We start from the raw sequence: 18,186 nt of genomic DNA, 5'->3' as shown, positions 1-18,186 counted from the left end.
CACACACATACACACACACACACACACACACACACATACACACACGGAAAGTATGTGAGGAATGCGTATGTAAATTAGCTCTATTTAGCCATTCCACAATGTACACACATGTCAAAATTACATGTTGTACATGAGAAATATACATTTTTAATTTGTGAATTTAAAAAAATAAAACAGTAAAAAATCAATTAAAAATCAGTTAAAAAATGATATCTGGAAACCCCTCCCCACCCCAAAATCTTGAATCTAAACATGGAATTCCCCAAGGTAGCTCCCACTGCATCAACCTACACAGCAACCGGATTTTCACAGGCTCTTTTCAGTGTGTGAGTGAGAAGCTCACCTGTCCCCGGGTCATCTTCTGCAGCTCATTCTCCCAAGCCGCCTGGTCATCGTCCAAGTTATAGGAAGCTGGTGGAGTGAGTCCACGGAGGATCAGGGGGTCTCGGTCATGGCAGAGGGCTGTCAGGTGTCCAATGTACAACTTTAATTTACTTCTATTTTGGTCAAGTTCTAAGAGGGGCTGGATGATCTGAGGCAAAAAAAAAAAAAAAAAAAAATGAGAAAAGTCAAGGTCAGTCTGAAACGAGAGGTTCAAATATTCTTTATGCCTCCCAAGTCAAAGAAAATTGACCAAAGACTAAAGCTCTTCTAATCACTACAGAAATCTTCAGGATTACAGAAACATTTTCACATACTGTCACACATTTACGCTGTCACACCCAGCCACCCTTCTGGGAGGCAGGAAGAGAATGCTGGCTTAATATATCCACACCAGACGGATAGCCCTGTAGTGAGGCAGGGATTAAGCACAGGACTAACTCGTTTTTGCAGAGATGCTATTCCTGATACAGAAAGACTCCAGTTACCTCACAATTTCTCTTTTCACTTATTTATGAGTAGATTACAAAAAACTGCTAGTGAAAGCTGCTCATCTGAAAGCCTGGACTACATATACATCAAGTGTTCCTCCACCTCCTGGAATGGAAGAAAAATCCTGTCTCTGGAGAAAGTGCATGTTTTTCTTGGCCGAGAGATGTGATGAGGGAACTCATAACGAATTCTGCCTCATCCTGGCTTATGCTCCCCTCAGTTCATTTCACAGAGGTTATCCGATATTCTTCTGAAACAGTGACTGATAAATCCTTATATAACACCAAGCACCTGACTCACAGCCAGGGACTCTAAGTTTCTTGGTTGTAACATTGGTTCTGTGTTGTTCTTAAGTAACAGACTTGCTCTACGTTTTTTTCTTTTCTCCTTTCTTTCCCCTGCTTGAACAGCGACTCCTTTGATTCCTTCTGGAAGCACACTGAATGACGGATGACTCCTGCCCCAGGACTTCATTTGACTGCTCTCGTGACAATAGTCTGGCCAGGTATTTGGTAGTTGGTCAAAGCCTGGAGTGTTCAGGAAGAGAGTGGGGCCAGATCTCACGTCACAGAACACTGAAGCATTACAGCAGCACCTGCCTGACACACAGCAGCTGTGAGCACTGTGAAGCACTGCCAAAATGCTGGCGGTTCTCAGCGTGCTCCCAGGGCTCATACAGCAGAGGTCTACACCTGTTGCATGTCACCAGCCTGGCAACTTTCAGGAACAGGACACCTCTGGCTTAACGAATGAATTGGGAGCTCAATGATCAAGTCAACAGAAGCAGGGTCTGGTATTACTTTCTGCAGTAACACCGATCCCTCCTCGGACCCCCTCAGAGGACTGCTCCTACCACCTTCCTTTCTTTCTTTTTAAACAAGAGTTTTTTAAGCAAATAAAGTTTAATGTTTTTATTATAAAAACAATATACACTTTACTCCAAAAAATGTGGGGGAAAAAAAGAAAAATATAAAGGAAATAAGACAACTGCATACACTTCCACCAAGAAGTAATCATGTGGCCGGGTGCGGTGGCTCACGCCTGTAATGCCAGCACTTTGGGGGCCGAGGAGGGCGGATCACAAGTTCAGGAGATCGAGACCATCCTGGTTAACACGGTGAAACCCTGTCTCCACTAAAAACACAAAAAATTAGCTGGGTGTGGTAGCGGGCGCCTGTAGTCCCAGCTACTTGGGAAGCCGAGGCAGGAGAATGGCGTGAACCTGGGAGGTGGAGCTTGCAGTGAACCGAGATTGCGCCACTGCACTCCAGCCTGGGCGACAGAGCGAGACTCCGTCTCAAAAAAAAAAAAGAAAAAGAAAAAAAATTTTAAAAAGAATGAAATTCTAAATGGTTTATCCAGGATAAAAACTCATTTTACAAAGAAAAAATAAAGGCTGAGGTGATGGATTACTCTGATTTGATCATTTACATTGTATAGAGGTATCAAAACACCACATATACTTCCAAAATATGTACAAATACGATATATCAATAAAAATACAAACCTTTACTCCAAAACAAAACAAACAAACCCCACTCTATGCAATGACTAGAGTGTCTATTTCTTTCTTCCCCTGTCAAACGGAAATGTCTTAAAAACAAAACTATAGAGCTTACTTCGTGAAAGCATATGAAACTGCCCAGCTAGCAGAGTCCCCAAATCTGTCCAGAAAAAAACTACTCAAGCCTCTCGGAACACATGAACTAGGTCAATCACGTGGGAAATGCCGTTATCTCTTCCTTTTTCTCCCTATCTAATTTGAGCAGTCCACTCAGAAAAGAAACTGTTTCCCACAAGGTAGAACTGCCACTGCCTAATCTCAACAGGGAAGAAGGACATTTCCCATAAGTTGTAACTTTTTTCCACATACGACCTCAACACATTGGCAAGGAGTCCTACTAAAAATCATCAGATATGTGGTCAGGCCAAATTGGTTGTACAGGTATGCTGAACTACAGTTAAATATACTTTTCTGCACTAGGAAAAAAAGAAGTTAAAAAGTGAACTTGTCACAATTATTTGCTTGTACCAAATATGATGCCAAAACGTCATTATGGCCCCAATGCTACATTTACATAATTGTTGAGGAAATTTAAATTAGAAAAAGGGATGAGACATTTTTGGTTAAGTACTAGGAGCTTTGTTTCATCTTATAATAATTTATTGTTTATGTAGTAGATTCTCAAACAGGTTTCAGAGGCCAGCATTTGATGGCATAGTGACAAGACCAGTGATCTTCCAAAGGTGTTTATTTTAACCCAGTTTCCACTTAAGTGAGGTTAGATAACTAATGGTCTTTAGGAAGACAGTTAAGCTGTTCCTGTATCATTCAATACAAATAGTAACAGAAGATTCTACAGCATTCCGTTTCTGCAACTTATTTATCTACGAGATCGAAACACACTTTCTTGAGCCACGTGACTTCAATACCTGGATGAAATGTGCAGAGTGAAACTTCTGTCCAATAGGTTTTTCTCTTCCCACTCAACTGTTTCTGTGCCAGAGAGTTGCTCTAAGAACTCACCTTGAGAGGTGTAATACAGCCTCCTCATAAAGACTAGACAAATAGCTACTGAATGTTATTTGGGGCTTAAGGTGTTTTCTCGTGGGGTACTAATATTTTGTCCTTTGAAAGATGCCATTTTTTATAATAATTTTTTTTTAAATTGCGACAAGGTCTCGCTTTGTCACCCAAACTGGAGTGCAGTGGTGCAATCACAGCTCACTGACGCCTCAGCCACCTGGGCTCAGCGGTTCTCCTATCTTAGCCCACAAAGTAGCTGGGACTAGACACATGCACCACCATACCTGGCTAATTTTTAAAATTTATTGTAGAGAAAGGGTCTCACAGTATTGCTTAGGCTGGTCTTTAACTCCTGGGCTCATGTGACCCTCCCGCCTAGCTTCCCACCCAAAGTGCTAGGATTACAGGCATGAGCCACTGCACCCAGCCCGAAAGACGCCATTTTTTTTTTTTTTTTTTGGTTAAAAACCCTTTTTTTTTTTTTTTTATACTTTAAGTTCTAGGGTACATGTGCATAGCGTGCAGGTTTGTTACATATGTATACTTGTGCCATGTTGGTGTGCTGCACCCATCAACTCGTCAGCACCCATCAATTCATCATTTATATCAGGTATAACTCCCCAATGCAATCCCTCCCCCCTCCCCCCTCCCCATGATAGGCCCCAGTGTGTGATGTTCCCCTTCCCGAGTCCAAGTGATCTCATTGTTCAGTTCCCACCTATGAGTGAGAACATGTGGTGTTTGGTTTTCTCTTCTTGTGATAGTTTGCTAAGAATGATGGTTTCCAGCTGCATCCATGTCCCTACAAAGGACGCAAACTCATCCTTTTTTAAGACACCATTTTTTTTAAAGCTAACATTATTGATCACTTACTGTCTTCCTGGCAAATTATTATTATTATTATTATTATTTTTTGAGACGGAGTCTCGCTCTGCTGCCCAGGCTGCAGTGCAGTGGCCGGGTCTCAGCTCACTGCAAGCTCCGCCTCCCGGGTTTACGCCATTCTCCTGCCTCAGCCTCCCAAGCAGCTGGGACTACAGGCGCCCGCCACGTCGCCCGGCTAGTTTTTTGTATTTTTTAGTAGAGACTGGGTTTCACCATGTTAGTCAGGATGGTCTCGATCTCCTGACCTCGTGATCCGCCCGTCTCGGCCTCCCAAAGTGCTGGGATTACAGGCTTGAGCCACCGCACCCGGCCCTGGCAAATTATTTTTATATCTACTAGGATTCTTCTGTGGTTAGCTCAGAGCCCTGAAGTGGCTACAAAATCTTTCTGTTCTTTTTACCTGCTGAAGCCTTCAGAGGCAGGTTCAACTGTCCATATATTAACCGCATAAATGTTAGTGGTAGTTTTGATTTCTTGTTGGACTATCACTGCACTGCTGTCTCTCAACACAGACTACGTTAAGAAAATCCTAGAATAACAGATTAACTTTCCATAAAAATTATCATCTTACAATGGCATTCTTATCCAGAGGCCCCAGCTGAGAGCTAAACTCTGAAAAGTAAAAGATGCAAGAAAATAAAATTCATTAATTCTGCCTCAAAGTCTTTATCCTCAATAACTAAGACATCTTCTTAGTCAATAATGTACTTCAGGGTCAGGAAAATGAAGGATAGTATGTCAAGCCTTATCACAAAGGTTTGGAGCAATGTGTTATGTTCTTATTTAAACACAGCTATTTTGTGAAAGAATAGAGTTCACAAAATCATATAATTCAGTTACCACTGAGTTCAGGTCCAGGGACCACTAGGTCACTGAGATGAATGAATGTTAATCAGAAATCTCACTACTGGCCGGGTGCGGTGGCTCAAGCCTGTAATCCCAGCACTTTGGGAGGCCGAGACGGGCGGATCACGAGGTCAGGAGATCGAGACCATCCTGGCTAACACGGTGAAACCCCGTCTCTACTAAAAAATACAAAAAACTAGCCGGGCGAGGTGGCGGGCACCTGTAGTCCCAGCTAGTTGGGAGGCTGAGGCAGGAGAATGGCGTAAATCCAGGAGGCGGAGCCTGCAGTGAGCTGAGATCCGGCCACGGCACTCCAGGCCGGGCGACAGAGCAAGACTCCGTCTCAAAAAAAAAAAAAAAAAAAAGAAATCTCACTACTAATAGAAATATCTGGTTCTAAAAGTAGAAACTCTCTCCAGAGGTTTCAGATTTAAAGGGTTTTATGGTCTGACAAAGTGTAAGTGTGCCTATGAAAACCACAAAAGACTATAGGTTTTGAAATGCAAAGAAACGTGAGAATCACTTTTGAAAAAAACAAACGATCATTTCTTCTTCGTTTTACAACTCACAAAGCTGTTGCCAATTTTTTTTAAGCATGCATTACCACTCTAGCAAACAAAACACAACGAAACAGCCTTTATTTCTGGACTCAGGTATGAAGAGAAAACATTATGTCCTCAAAGCTGTAAGGAGATGTGGAACAGTGTTCAGAATAAAATAAATCTTGAAATCTCAACTACAGAGCTGCTAACCGCATTCTGCCTATTCAATCTTCATTCAGTTAAAATCTCTTTTGCCTTACGCATTATAAAAAATTCTACTCAAAAGAAATCTAAGGGATGTGCATAGGGAACAGACTGTTAGGGGCTTGCCTACTAGTGAGGGAAGGACATTTCTGGCTGAGTATATCTATGTATCTCTTCATGTGCTACAAAGGATGTCAAGACTGTAGGCTTCTCTATACTTGCTTTAGTACTTGGAAACTTGTAAGATACATTAAAACCACCAGGTCATTCATCACCAGGTGGGCTAACATGTATATACAGATGAGCACAGCACATAGAAAAGGGGTGAAAAGTGAAAAGAATGCTACTGGGAGGCACAGAAGCTATTATTACAAGCCAACCAATCAAGGGTACATACAGTATGCACCCTGAAAGGATGGCTGCTAAAAGTCAACGAGATAACCAGAATCAAGTCAAGAACGCCACTCAGAAAGCCACTTACTGCTGCACTCAGAAATTCCAGGAGCAGAAATGTGTTCCAAAATTCTTTCTTGCTGTTAAGAGTTAACAAAGATGAGAAAACATTTTCAATTCAGTTCTCGGCTTGAGGCCTGGCTGCCCACAACAAATCACTCATTGTGTTTTAGTGAAAAACGGAAGAGTTAAATATAAGTGCATATATATATATATATCTGAATGGCTTCCCTACTGTACATGACAGTTCCAGGGCTACAGATTTATGAATGAGACACTAGGGGCAAACATCTAGGAATGTGGAAGAAACACAAGGCAAAAGAGGGAGAAGCGAGTCATACTTTTGGGGCAGGCCAGTCCAACAAGGACTGACGCTGGATTTCAAAGGAAAAGCTAGTTAGGCAGTTGGTCACAGGGAAAAACGGTGGCTTTTAACTCCCTGCATGCCTGCATGAACATGTAAACATTGAAACTGATAACTCACACTCTATCCTGGCCCTCTGAGGCCTGGTGCCTCACGTGCTCACATTTTATTTTCTCCTTTCTCTCCTATGGCATTGGGAGTGGAGGGGAAAAGCAAGTGGAGTTACCCAGGGCAAACGAGAGGGACCTCCTGACCTTGACAGCTCTCAATCAACAAGGAACAACATAACCAAGACGTGAACTGAAATGATGAGGAACACATTACAGGCTCCTCAGTCCACAAGACTACACAAAAGAGCCAAGGATGACTGTCTAGTCACTATGAGATTTGATGGCTTCTCTGTACAAAGGCTCTTCTGTGAGTGGTAGTTATCTCAAGGTCAGGTTAAGAAGGCATGTGTGTGTGTCCACCTGCCTGTACATGCAAGGGTTGGGGGAGTAGGCAGAGACAGTTTGCCATTAGTCACCTTATTATTTGAACTCTAGTGTCAAACTGAACACAACAGACTCTGCAGATATAAGTCTCCTGCCGAGTGCCCACAGATAGGCTATAGCCACTGAGGGTCTCATTATGTGTCTGGAGCCTGTGGTAGACGTGGCTTCTTATTAGAGTGCCTAATAAGAACATGGTCGAAGAGGGCACAGGTGGCAGGGAAGAAGAGTTAGCTATCACCTGAAATCCAAGGGAAACTATAAATATATCTGTAGCTGTGTGTAAATATCAGAAATGGGCACCTCTCCATTGGAGAAAGGCAAGTCACATACAGATATCTGATCTGGGCCAGGCGCGGTGGCTCACGCCTGTAATCCCAGCACTTTGGTGGGCTGAGGCAGGCAGATCACGAGGTCAGGAGATCGAGACCATCCTGGCTAACACATTGAAACCCCGTCTCTACTAAAAATACAAAAAATTAGCCAGGCGTGCTGGCGGGTGCCTGTAGTCCCAGTTACTAGGGAGGCTGAGGCAGGAGAATGGCGTGAACCCGGGAGGCGGAGCTTACAATAAGCCGAGATTGCACTACTGCACTCCAGCCTGGGAGACAGCGAGACTCCGTCTCAAAAAAAAAAAAAAAAAAAAAAAAGAAACAAATCTGATCTGTTAATGTTAACATTGGAAACAGCCAGAAAACTGTTTCTCACTTTAACAGGTGAGAAATGGTTGTGATTTGGTGTTTAAGAATGCATGGGGGCACAAAGTCCACATGGCAGGAGAGATCTGAGCAACACGGCCCTCAGCCAATATTTTCAGCTTAGTTTTCTCTGAAAATAGTGGCCCAAGAACTTTGTATCACCAAGAGGATGAGGAAATGTTTCTTAATATTAAAAAAGAGCACTTCAAGAATGAAAGCAGTTCCAGGACAGAAGGGACTAAGGGTGTGCCTCCTTAGCTTCTTCCTCTCAGAACTATAAACTAAAACAAAGCTGGTTTTTCAGGGGGACAGCTGCTACTTCCAGGAAAGCCATGGGTACATACCTGCCTCCCCCAACTCCAGCAGCTTTGGTTTGTTTCTGTATATTACTATTCTCTTCCTTTCTTCTCCTACCTCCCCTCTCTCCTTCTGACCTGCCCACAGGAAGAATCTTTGCTTCCACTCCACACATGCACTAAAAAATCTCATACATCTGAGAAGCTAATAAGGACCTTGGCTGCTCTGACAGAGTTGTACTTCCTGGACTTATATCTGCTATAGTCAATCAGGAAATCATCTTTAAAAGGCAAATTCTTTCTGAAAATTTTATATACCATGAACAGATCCCATGGATTAATGATTTCCAGACATCACCCCTTTCACCTTGACAGTAATCCAGACTTTGGGTGGAAAAAAAGATTTGGGAAAAACAAACATGAGAAAGACGGCTTTCTCTACCAACTTCCTTTATTTGAGAATAAAACCTCCCATGCAGTCATTGAATTATTCTCTCTCAGAACGTTAAACTGCACAGCACAACACAAACTCTGATGGTCATCACCACTTCGATATTAATAGTTGTGGATGCTTAAGCAAAGCTTTATTATTTGAAGATATACAATTGACTAAGACAAAAGAGGCTCAGCATGGCAAATACCAGAGATACTACAAATGGTGGCTGATGTTTTAAGTGAACAGCCAGGAGAGTTCAAGATTAAACAACCTGGACCAGAATTAGCCTAAGGATCTCCAGTCAGATGACCCTTTGGGCATATATATCACCTGTCTCTGGAAGAAGGACCCATGTGCTCTGTTGCCCTCTACTCCAAACACAGGATTACTAAGCAGGGACTGGAGATCAATTCTGAAGGGCAGTGGCAAAGCGGGGCAGCCCCACTGGAAAATGGGAAGTGAAATGGGCAGAAAGAACAAACCCCAGCATTTGACAGAACTGACTGATACAGGGGAACAGCAGAGTACCAGGAAGTGAAAAAGGGGGGTGCAGGCAGGCCACAGAAGGAAGTTCCAAGGGGTACGTGGTATATACATCGAGACTGAAGCACAGGTAACTACGTGAGTCAAAAGAGAGTAAGCAGGCTCCTAGTTTAGCTGTAAAGTGACTTGATAGTAAAAAAGAAAAAGGAAAAAGTTAAGCTTGTATAGAATCTTCACATATCTATTTTTTAATCTCCCAGACTCTCATACCAGTGCCACCTTTTAGTACTCATAAAAAAAGCTACTGCACAAAGGAAGCCACAACCAATTTTAGTGAGGAAATCCAGAGGATGCAGACCACGTTTTTGATATAATCAGATAATCTAATATATTATGGGTGTTTAGAAAATAGGAAACAGAATAAAGAGTGAAATGATAAAATCTAACTCTAGAAATCAAGCAAAGAAAAGGGATAAGAGCAAGCAGAACATGCCTTTTCTGCACCATGTTAATCTGCTCTTATTTGTAGCTGCTTTTCCCTGGTTCTCCTACCAGCGAGTATCCATATATATATATATATATAGATATATATATGGTGTGATCACAGTGGTGTGATCACAGCTCACTGCAGCCTCAGCCTTGGGGAGTATACTTTTGATAGCACAGACACAGCAATTCCTACTTTAACGGTAGGAAAAGCGCTCTTCATGCTTTAAGCAGTCGGCCCAAATATACACAACATACAATTTTGAGAAATTCTCCATACTCAAGTTGCCTTGTGGGCTTCAGCAACTGTAGTCTTCTTGCATGAGATGCTACTGCTGACAGGAAACAGAAAGCCTTTGTTGGACCATTCAGAGGGAGTAAAGTCTCTGCCATCTTGTTCATTTAAGCAGTAAGATCTCATGCTATTGGTCAGATACATTTCTAATTAATAAACCATCCTCTAGCTAGCAAACCATCCACACACCATTTCCCAGATGCAGCATTTCAAGGAATACTGCAAAGTCATTCTAAGGCAGATGTGTGTGCCTCCGACTACCTGTGAGTTCAGTGCGGTACATTCTACGTACGTGAAGGTTTTCAGCTCCCCCTGATTTCATTAACACATTCTGTCTCAATGATCATGTATTTCTGTACACCAGAATAAAGCATCAGGTTAACATGCTATTTAAAACATACACGTGCATATAGCTACGAAATGTCTGATTGGCTGGAGCCAGGCTCCTCTGAACTAGGACTGCTACCCCTGCCATCTCTTAGAGCAATTACAACTTGTACCTTCCAGGAAAGCACAGCTGTTTGCCTGGATGCTTGCCCTTATCTGCTCTCACGTCAGTTACTTCCTGTATGAAATTTTTTTTTTTTTTTTGAGACGGAGTCTCGCTCTGTCGCCCGGGCTGGAGTGCAGTGGCCGGATCTCAGCTCACTGCAGGCTCCGCCTCCCGGGTTCCCGCCATTCTCCTGCCTCAGCCTCCGGAGTAGCTGGGACTACAGGCGCCCGCCACCTCGCCCGGCTAGTTTTTTTTTTTGTATTTTTAGTAGAGACGGGGTTTCACCGTGTTAGCCAGGATGGTCTCGATCTCCTGACCTCGGGATCCGCCCGTCTCGGCCTCCCAAAGTGCTGGGATTACACGCTTGAGCCACCGTGCCCGGCCGAAATTTTTTAATTAGCCTGGAATTAAATTAATTTAGGTGATCCTCTGTATCTTATAATCTTAACTAAGAATTGCATCGACCTAAACATTTCTTTGGCAGCAGATGCGGTGGCATCACAGCACCTTACAGTACCACACTGGGTGCCGACACGGCAGTCCATCCTTTAGTACCAGGGAAGGCAATGTGGCTCCTGTGGCTATGGCCGTTCAAACACTGTACAGCCAGGAGGAGGCAGGCGGTTGGCTGGTAGCACCATGTTCATGACTGGGTGTTCCGTTTCAGAGACTGGGGTGGAAAAGGTTTTTTTGGTTTTTGTTTTTTGGCCCAGAGGCTACCCTCACTAGAGACAGATGTGTATCGCTTATGTGCTATGACATCTTTGCACTGTATTGATAGTTCTGTACAACAGAGCAGAATCACACACAGAGTGGCCCAGCGGTGAAGAGCATGGGCTCTGGACACACGCTGCATGGATTGATTCCAGGGTCTGTGACACTCTAGGTAGGAGACCTGGAACAAGTTGGTTTGGTAACAGTATATTAATGGGGTTGTCATAATCACTGTGCCTGCCACGTAGTGAACTTCTTCAATAATTATTCACTACTATTATTTCCAATAACCTGTTTTGTCATCTGTAACATGGGAGTAATCATGCCCATCCTTGTGAGGATTACAGTACACGTAAAGACAAGTTATTCTTGGTAACTACCTGACATCCTCACCCTGAGGGCATTTTAATGCCACCACATGTGCGCGGCCTCACCAAGGATTGTGGATGGCTAGGGAAGGCATGTAAAATGATGAGAGACACAACAAGAACTAGACAAGCATCACAACACTACAGTCCATGAACCAAATTCAGCACTGCCTGTTTTTGTACAGCCCATCAACTAAGAATGGTTTTTATATGAACATGAGATTTCAGTGTCTAAAATTGATTAGTTCATGGCCACAGTCATTCATTTACATGTTGCTTGTGGGTGCATTCACACTATAGCAGCAGAGTTGAACTGTTCTGGCAGGAAGCACACAGTTTGCAAAGCGTAAGTAAATGCTACCCCAGCACTTTGGGAGGTCGAGGTGGGAGGACTGCTTGAGCTCAGGAGTTCAAGACCTGCCTGGGCAAAACTGAGAGACTCATCTCTACAAAAAGTTTAAAAAATTAGCAGGGTAAGGTGGTGCATGCCAATAGTCCCGGTTACTCAGGAGGCTGAGGTAAGAGGACTGCTTGAGACTCGGCAGGAGGTTGAGGCTGCAGTGAACTGTGATTGCATCACTGCATTCCCTGTCTCAAGAACAAACAAAAACCAAAAGTGTAACTATATACTATTTACTATCTGGACCATTAAAAAATGTTTGCCAATTTCCATAATAGACCAATCTCAGACAACAGGGTAAATATAATACTAAAGAGGAAATTCTTATAATTTTCTAATGTATTATTTTAAAAAGGAATAATAATTACTACCTTAAAAAATCCATTCACAATGAAAATTACTTGTATCATGAATAATATTAACACAAAATAAAACACTGGCTAAAAGGAAAACTGGATTTGGCGACAGGCATAAAATGAAAACTGACAGTTATAGGAAGTTATAATTAGTAAAATCTATGTAAACACTCTGATAAATAAAATCATTATACAATTTAAATATGAAAAAGAACTGATACTAATTAAAATGATTCCAGAGGATAAGAAAATTTAAAAAGCTGAACATTTTCAACTACATGTATAAATTAATCAAGATACTAAGTTAACTCAGTTTCAGCTCCAGAAAACACTCAGTTAAAAATTCCTTGACACTGATACAACCTGAATTAAATATCTGTGAACAGGTTAAATGTTTCTATTGAGTCAAATGTTCTCAAGGTTAGACAAGTCTAAAACACTAATTGGATCCAAACAGCATCCTGTACTCATTTTGAGTACAGAATACAAAAGATGGAAGGAATTTTAGAGACATCTGCCCCCGTCCCCCTGCCTAACTTTCTAAATGAAAAATTCAAAATCCTGAGAGGTGACTTGATCTGTAAAGATGACCAGGAGCTAAGTTCTCAGTGAGTATCAGTTCATCACAGCTCGTGGTTCTCCCCTGGAGCAGTTAGAGAACTTTCAGGCTTTATTTCATTGCTTTTACCTGAGTAGTTCCTGTAGACAAGATACCTTTCTGAATTATAACTGGGCATTCAAATGGTGTTCTCTATTTTCTAAACCAAGAGGGACTGGAAACCATTTGGGACATTTCCTAGAAGAACCAGAGCTTCCTGATAATAAACATATTCTCACTTCTAAACTCTTCTATCACTGCACCCATTCAGCCCCTCAGTATCACTCTCCAGGACAAAGTAGCAAGCTCTGAACTGGCTGTCCTGTTTCCAGCACTCTGCCCCGTGTACCTCCCTCTCCACCTGTCCATCCTCTGCAGACTGCAGTGGCATGCTAAGGTCTTCACAATCCTGTTTCCAGCATTCTGCCCCATGTACCTCCCTCTCCACCTGTCCATCCTCTACAGATTGCAGTGGCATGCTAAGGTCTTCACAATCCTGTTTCCAGCACTCTGCCCCGTGTACCTCCCTCTCCACCTGTCCATCCTCTACAGATTGCAGTGGCATGCTAAGGTCTTCACAATCCACCTGCTGCTGACTGCAACCACCTAATGGCTTGTTTCTCCCTCTCTGATATCCCGTAGTAACTGAAAAAACAAACCTGAGGCTGGGTGTGGTGGCTCATGCCTGTAATCCCAGCACTTTGGGAGGCCAAGGCAGGTGAATCTCTTGAGGTCAGGAGTTTGAGACTAGCCTGGCCAACATGGTGAAACCCTGCCTCTACTAAAACTACAAAAAAATTAGCTGGGTGTGGTGGCAGGTGTCTGTAATCCCAGATACTTGGGAGGCTGAAGCAGGAGAATCGCTTGAACCCGGGAGGCAGAGGTTGCAGGCAGCCGAGATCAAGCCACTGCACTCCAGCCTGGGCGACAGAGCGAGACTCTGTTGCAAAAAAAAAAAAAAAAAAGCTTTAAAATTATTTAGCATTCATCTTTTCAAAAAGTGATGCCTAAGCCCTAATACCCTGCTCAGTGTGGGATGGACTTAGTGACTCACTTCTAAGGAACAGAATGTGGCCGAAGTGATGTTGTATAATTTATGATTCCAGGTCATAAAAGGCATTGTGGCTTCCTTCTGGCTCTCATCTCTTGGATCACTCATTTTGGGTGAAGCTGGACTCAACGTCACCACATCTAGCAGCCCTATGGAGAGGTTCCATATGGCAAGGAACTGAAGGTTCCTTCCAACAGGTAGCACAAACTGTGGGTGAGCAATCCTGGAATTGGCTGTTCTATCCCCAGGGAAGGTTTTAGATAACTGCGGTCCCACGAGAGACCCCAAGTAAGAACTACTTAGCTAAGACGCTGCTGAATTCCTGACACACAGAAACCATTGAGATAAAAATCATTTATTGTTGTTTTATGTGCCAGACTTTGGGGTAATGTGTAATGTTGCAACAGATAACTGATACGTACCCTAACTATGATCTATAATGAGCTATCAAGAATATACTAAATTTGTTGTGCTGTTTATGCTTCTATATCTTTGTAAATGTCTTTATCTAAAATTATATCTGCCTGGCAAATGCCTATTGCTCCTTCAAGAGTTAGCTCAAGTGTCACCTTCTCTGTGAACCCCTAAATCTCTTTGGAGACCTGGGTTTTTCTATTACATCTTACATAATTTTTCTCTGTTGGAGAAAATCCATCATTCAGCATTTGTTTCAATGTCTTGAAACATGTATTTTTTATTTTTTACCATGTACCTAATGCAGTGTTAGGCACATGGTAGATGTCCCCAAAATATTTTGAATTAATCTTATTTCTCATTTCAGTTTTAAACCAAAATAATAAAAGTTTCTTATCACATGGAATTATTCCACATGAACTTGAGGACTCAGATGTAAATGATACAGGAGTGTGGAGAATGTACTTTTCAGTTAAAACATGAAATCAGAGATAAACATCCTGGTTCAGTTCTCAGAAGAGATAACAATATGAATACTGGATTTTTAAATAGTGACCCAACAACAAAATGATTACGTGACCAAATGTAAGATGCTTTCATTTGATTCCAGAATACCAACAGCAAAATTTTAATAACTTACTCCATATTCACATGAAAACCCAGACAATCTAATACCTAATTTCTAGGTTTGCCAAATCCCCCTCCAACAAAAAGTTTGTGATCCTAGTCGTGAAATTCAGGAAGAAACAGTGATATGTGTTCAGTAGTGACTATCTTTCAATGAAAAGAAACGAAGTTTTGCTAACAAGTGTTTTGCCTTAAAACCTGAATTTTCACCAAAAAGAAGCAGCCATCTGTTTTGAGTATTTTATAGACCAAGCCTCTATTTGTGCTCTGCTTTGATCTCCTAGCATAATAGGAAGCCAGTGATACAGTCCAGCTACACCTCAATCAAGTGTGCTCATTTAATTTATCCCAGAGATGCCAAGCCAGATCCAGCTGGAAACTTTAGCCTCGTCGTCCTAGTACCAGGAAGAAGAAGGAAGACACATGAGGGAGGAAAGCTCTTTTGTTTTGGTTGATAATGCAGTTTTGTGTCTAAGAAAATATTCCTTTAACCCAAAACAGATAGTAATCCCGAAGACAGAGACTGTGTATAGAAAGTAACAAATTAGCAGGGCGCTGAGGACAAGTTAATGAAAGCAGTACTGCAGAGTCCTATTGTAACGAGTCTGCTGTTTAATACTTCAGATAAAATGTGAGTTGAATCATATCCTGCACAACATAACTCTATAAAATCAAAATGTGATATAATACGCAAGTGTTAGGCCCGTCTTCCAAAACTGGTATTCAAAAAGGTCAAATCATGGGCTGAGGGCGGTGAGTAATGAACTTAATGATATAACATTCTAGAAAGCACACTAGGTATTGACTGGAGCTAAGATCAGCCTGGGACACTAATACACATGAATGGAATCAAATTATAGGAGAACCTATTAGGGTGTAGGGAGAAACCGGAAGATTAAAAAGAGCTACCACACTGCATAAAACTGTAAATAACAAACATGCAACTTTTCTTCAGGGCAAAACTCATCAATGTTTTCATTTAATAAATATTTATTGAGCCCTGTCGGGTCCCCACATTTACAGATGACTGTGTGGGAAAAAGTAGTACATGAAGAGTTTTATTTCGTACAAAGTACAAAGATATTTTGTTGTCCAGGAAGAATGTTTAAATCACAAATAATGCCACAAATAAGGCAAGACAGCTCTTCCTCATTAGTAAAATGCCCATAATCATTAAGACATGAACCCACAGATCTGAGTGCATATGTTCCAGAGATGCTTCAAATGCTATATAATTTTCACTCTAAGAAATAAATCGAGTGAGTCACAGGACAATGCCACCTTAAATCACTCAACAGAAATCACAGAAATGCAGGATCTACCTATGAAACACTATAAATGATGTATTAAAATATATTAAGTAAAAGGTTCTATCCCAAATTACTTACAATGCACTCATGTAGCCTAAGAGGTCTCTGCCTCAACGTCACCCTTGCTGTCATTTAGTGAGCACGTCCTATATGTCAGGCAAAGGGCTGAGTGCACTGACTACATTATTATATGGAACTCTCACCATAACCTTTGGTATAGGTTTTACGACTGCCATTTAACAAATGAGGAATCTGATGCGTAGAGAAGAAGTTAAGTGACTTGTGGGCAGTTACACAGCCACCACACTGGATTCAGATTAGGTCTTAGGGCAAAGCATACTCTTTATCACCAAGTTAAAAGGCCCTCAAAATAATACAACTGCCCTGTAGGGGAAGCAAAAGAAAATATATTTTGCCAGTTTTATAGGTGGGATGCAATATATTAAAAAAAAGAAGATAGGAAATTTATACTTGCACTGTCGTCATGTATCACAATTATGACACCACCACATAAGAGAAATAGTAATGTTGATCTGTGATACATCAAAACATAAACTGAGATTGCACTGGGGTGATAGGATTATGCGATCCTTTTTGTTTTCTATTTTCCAAGTAGTTACTGTTGACTACAAATCTCTCTTCCAAACCAACTTCCTTATGTAAAAGTTCTGATATGTATGGAGGCACCCAGGTTTCACACAAAGAAGGCCCCCAGTAGTGATTTACACAGTATGTGTACTGTCTGCCAGGTAGAGAGCACACGTTATAAATCTAGGAGATATGGTGAGACCTACTTCTTTCTTGTCTGCTTCCGGAATGGGAAAATGGAATTGAGTATGTTTTTGATGGTCATCTAGTTCTGGAAGGGTCTGTCTGGGATTTAAGAACACAAAGAGTACGTGAAAGCAGGTCTGAGACACTTCCAGGCTGGTGTCCAGTTATCAGAGAAATCCTAGTTAAGAATAAAGTGGTTGGGCACGATGGCTCACACCTGTAATCCCAGCACCTTGGGAGGCCGAGGTGGGGGGTGGATCATGAGGTCAGGAGTTCAAGACCAGCCTGGCCAAGATCGTGAAACCCTATCTCCACTAAAAATACAAAAAAAAAAAAAAAAAAGCTGGGCGTGGTGGTGGCTGCCTGTAATCCCAGCTACTGAGGAGGCTGAGGGAGGAGAACCGCTTAAACCCCAGAGGCGGAGGTTCCAGTGAGTTGAGAGAATGCCACTGCACTCTAGCCTGGGCGACATAGCAAAACACCGTTTCCAAAAAAAAAAAAGTATATAAACCTGCCTATAGTGTCCCAGGCATTGCAGCTCTCCAGACATAAACGTTCTAGGGGGCCACTAGAAGGAGGGCAGACACAGCTGTTTTGAAGGAATCCCAATGGTTCTGAAACTTACATGGAGAAAAAATGGTTTTACGAAAAAAGTGGAAGATGGAATGTGGCCCAGTCACAAACCACGCTAAATTATGAAGAAAAAAGAGTGATACATTGAATTTAGAGGTACAAAGACAGAACATGGTAAGAAAAACTGGGGTAGAATTAGGAAATAAAAGAGCATTACATTGATATGATAATGTTGGCAGAGCTTTCAAATCTGAAACAGTATGCATTACTATACCACATTAGATGAACTACTGTAGTCCACAAAACATATAATATAGTTGTGGACTAAATTTGGCAAAAGCTGTATAGTCTAGAGCAAAGATCCCAGAATTCTGGGAATTTCTGCAAGTTATCCAAAAGTAATTGAGTTCTAGGGAATATTAATGTTTAAGGAGAGAGACTAACCCTAAAAATCCAGAAATCTGGTATCTTCCAACGTTAGTGAACGACTACAGCCTGCTCTTATTGACATTCCTCTAACTTACTTGTAAAGAATGTCTAAAGGCTGGGCGCAGTGGCTCACATCTGTAATCCCAGCACTTTGGGAGGTTGAGGCGGGTGGATCACCTGAGGTCAGGAGTTCGAGACCA

General features: G+C 41.9%; 1 protein-coding gene across 1 annotated transcript in view; it reads right to left on the bottom strand.

The window, feature by feature from the left end:
- ERC1 (ELKS/RAB6-interacting/CAST family member 1) overlaps nt 1-18,186 on the bottom strand; it is a 580,149-nt gene that overhangs the window by 58,809 nt on the left and 503,154 nt on the right. Inside the window, exon 19 of the mRNA XM_011931005.1 lies at nt 344-532. Within this exon, the coding sequence (XP_011786395.1) occupies nt 344-532 (189 nt within the window). The remainder of the gene's footprint in view (nt 1-343; nt 533-18,186) is intronic.

This window comes from Colobus angolensis, unplaced genomic scaffold (assembly GCF_000951035.1).
Source record: "Colobus angolensis palliatus isolate OR3802 unplaced genomic scaffold, Cang.pa_1.0 Scaffold89, whole genome shotgun sequence".
Taxonomy (NCBI): Eukaryota; Metazoa; Chordata; class Mammalia; order Primates; family Cercopithecidae; genus Colobus; species Colobus angolensis.
The sequence above is the reverse complement of the archived record's forward strand: the minus strand, read 5'-3'. Positions and strand labels throughout refer to the sequence as shown.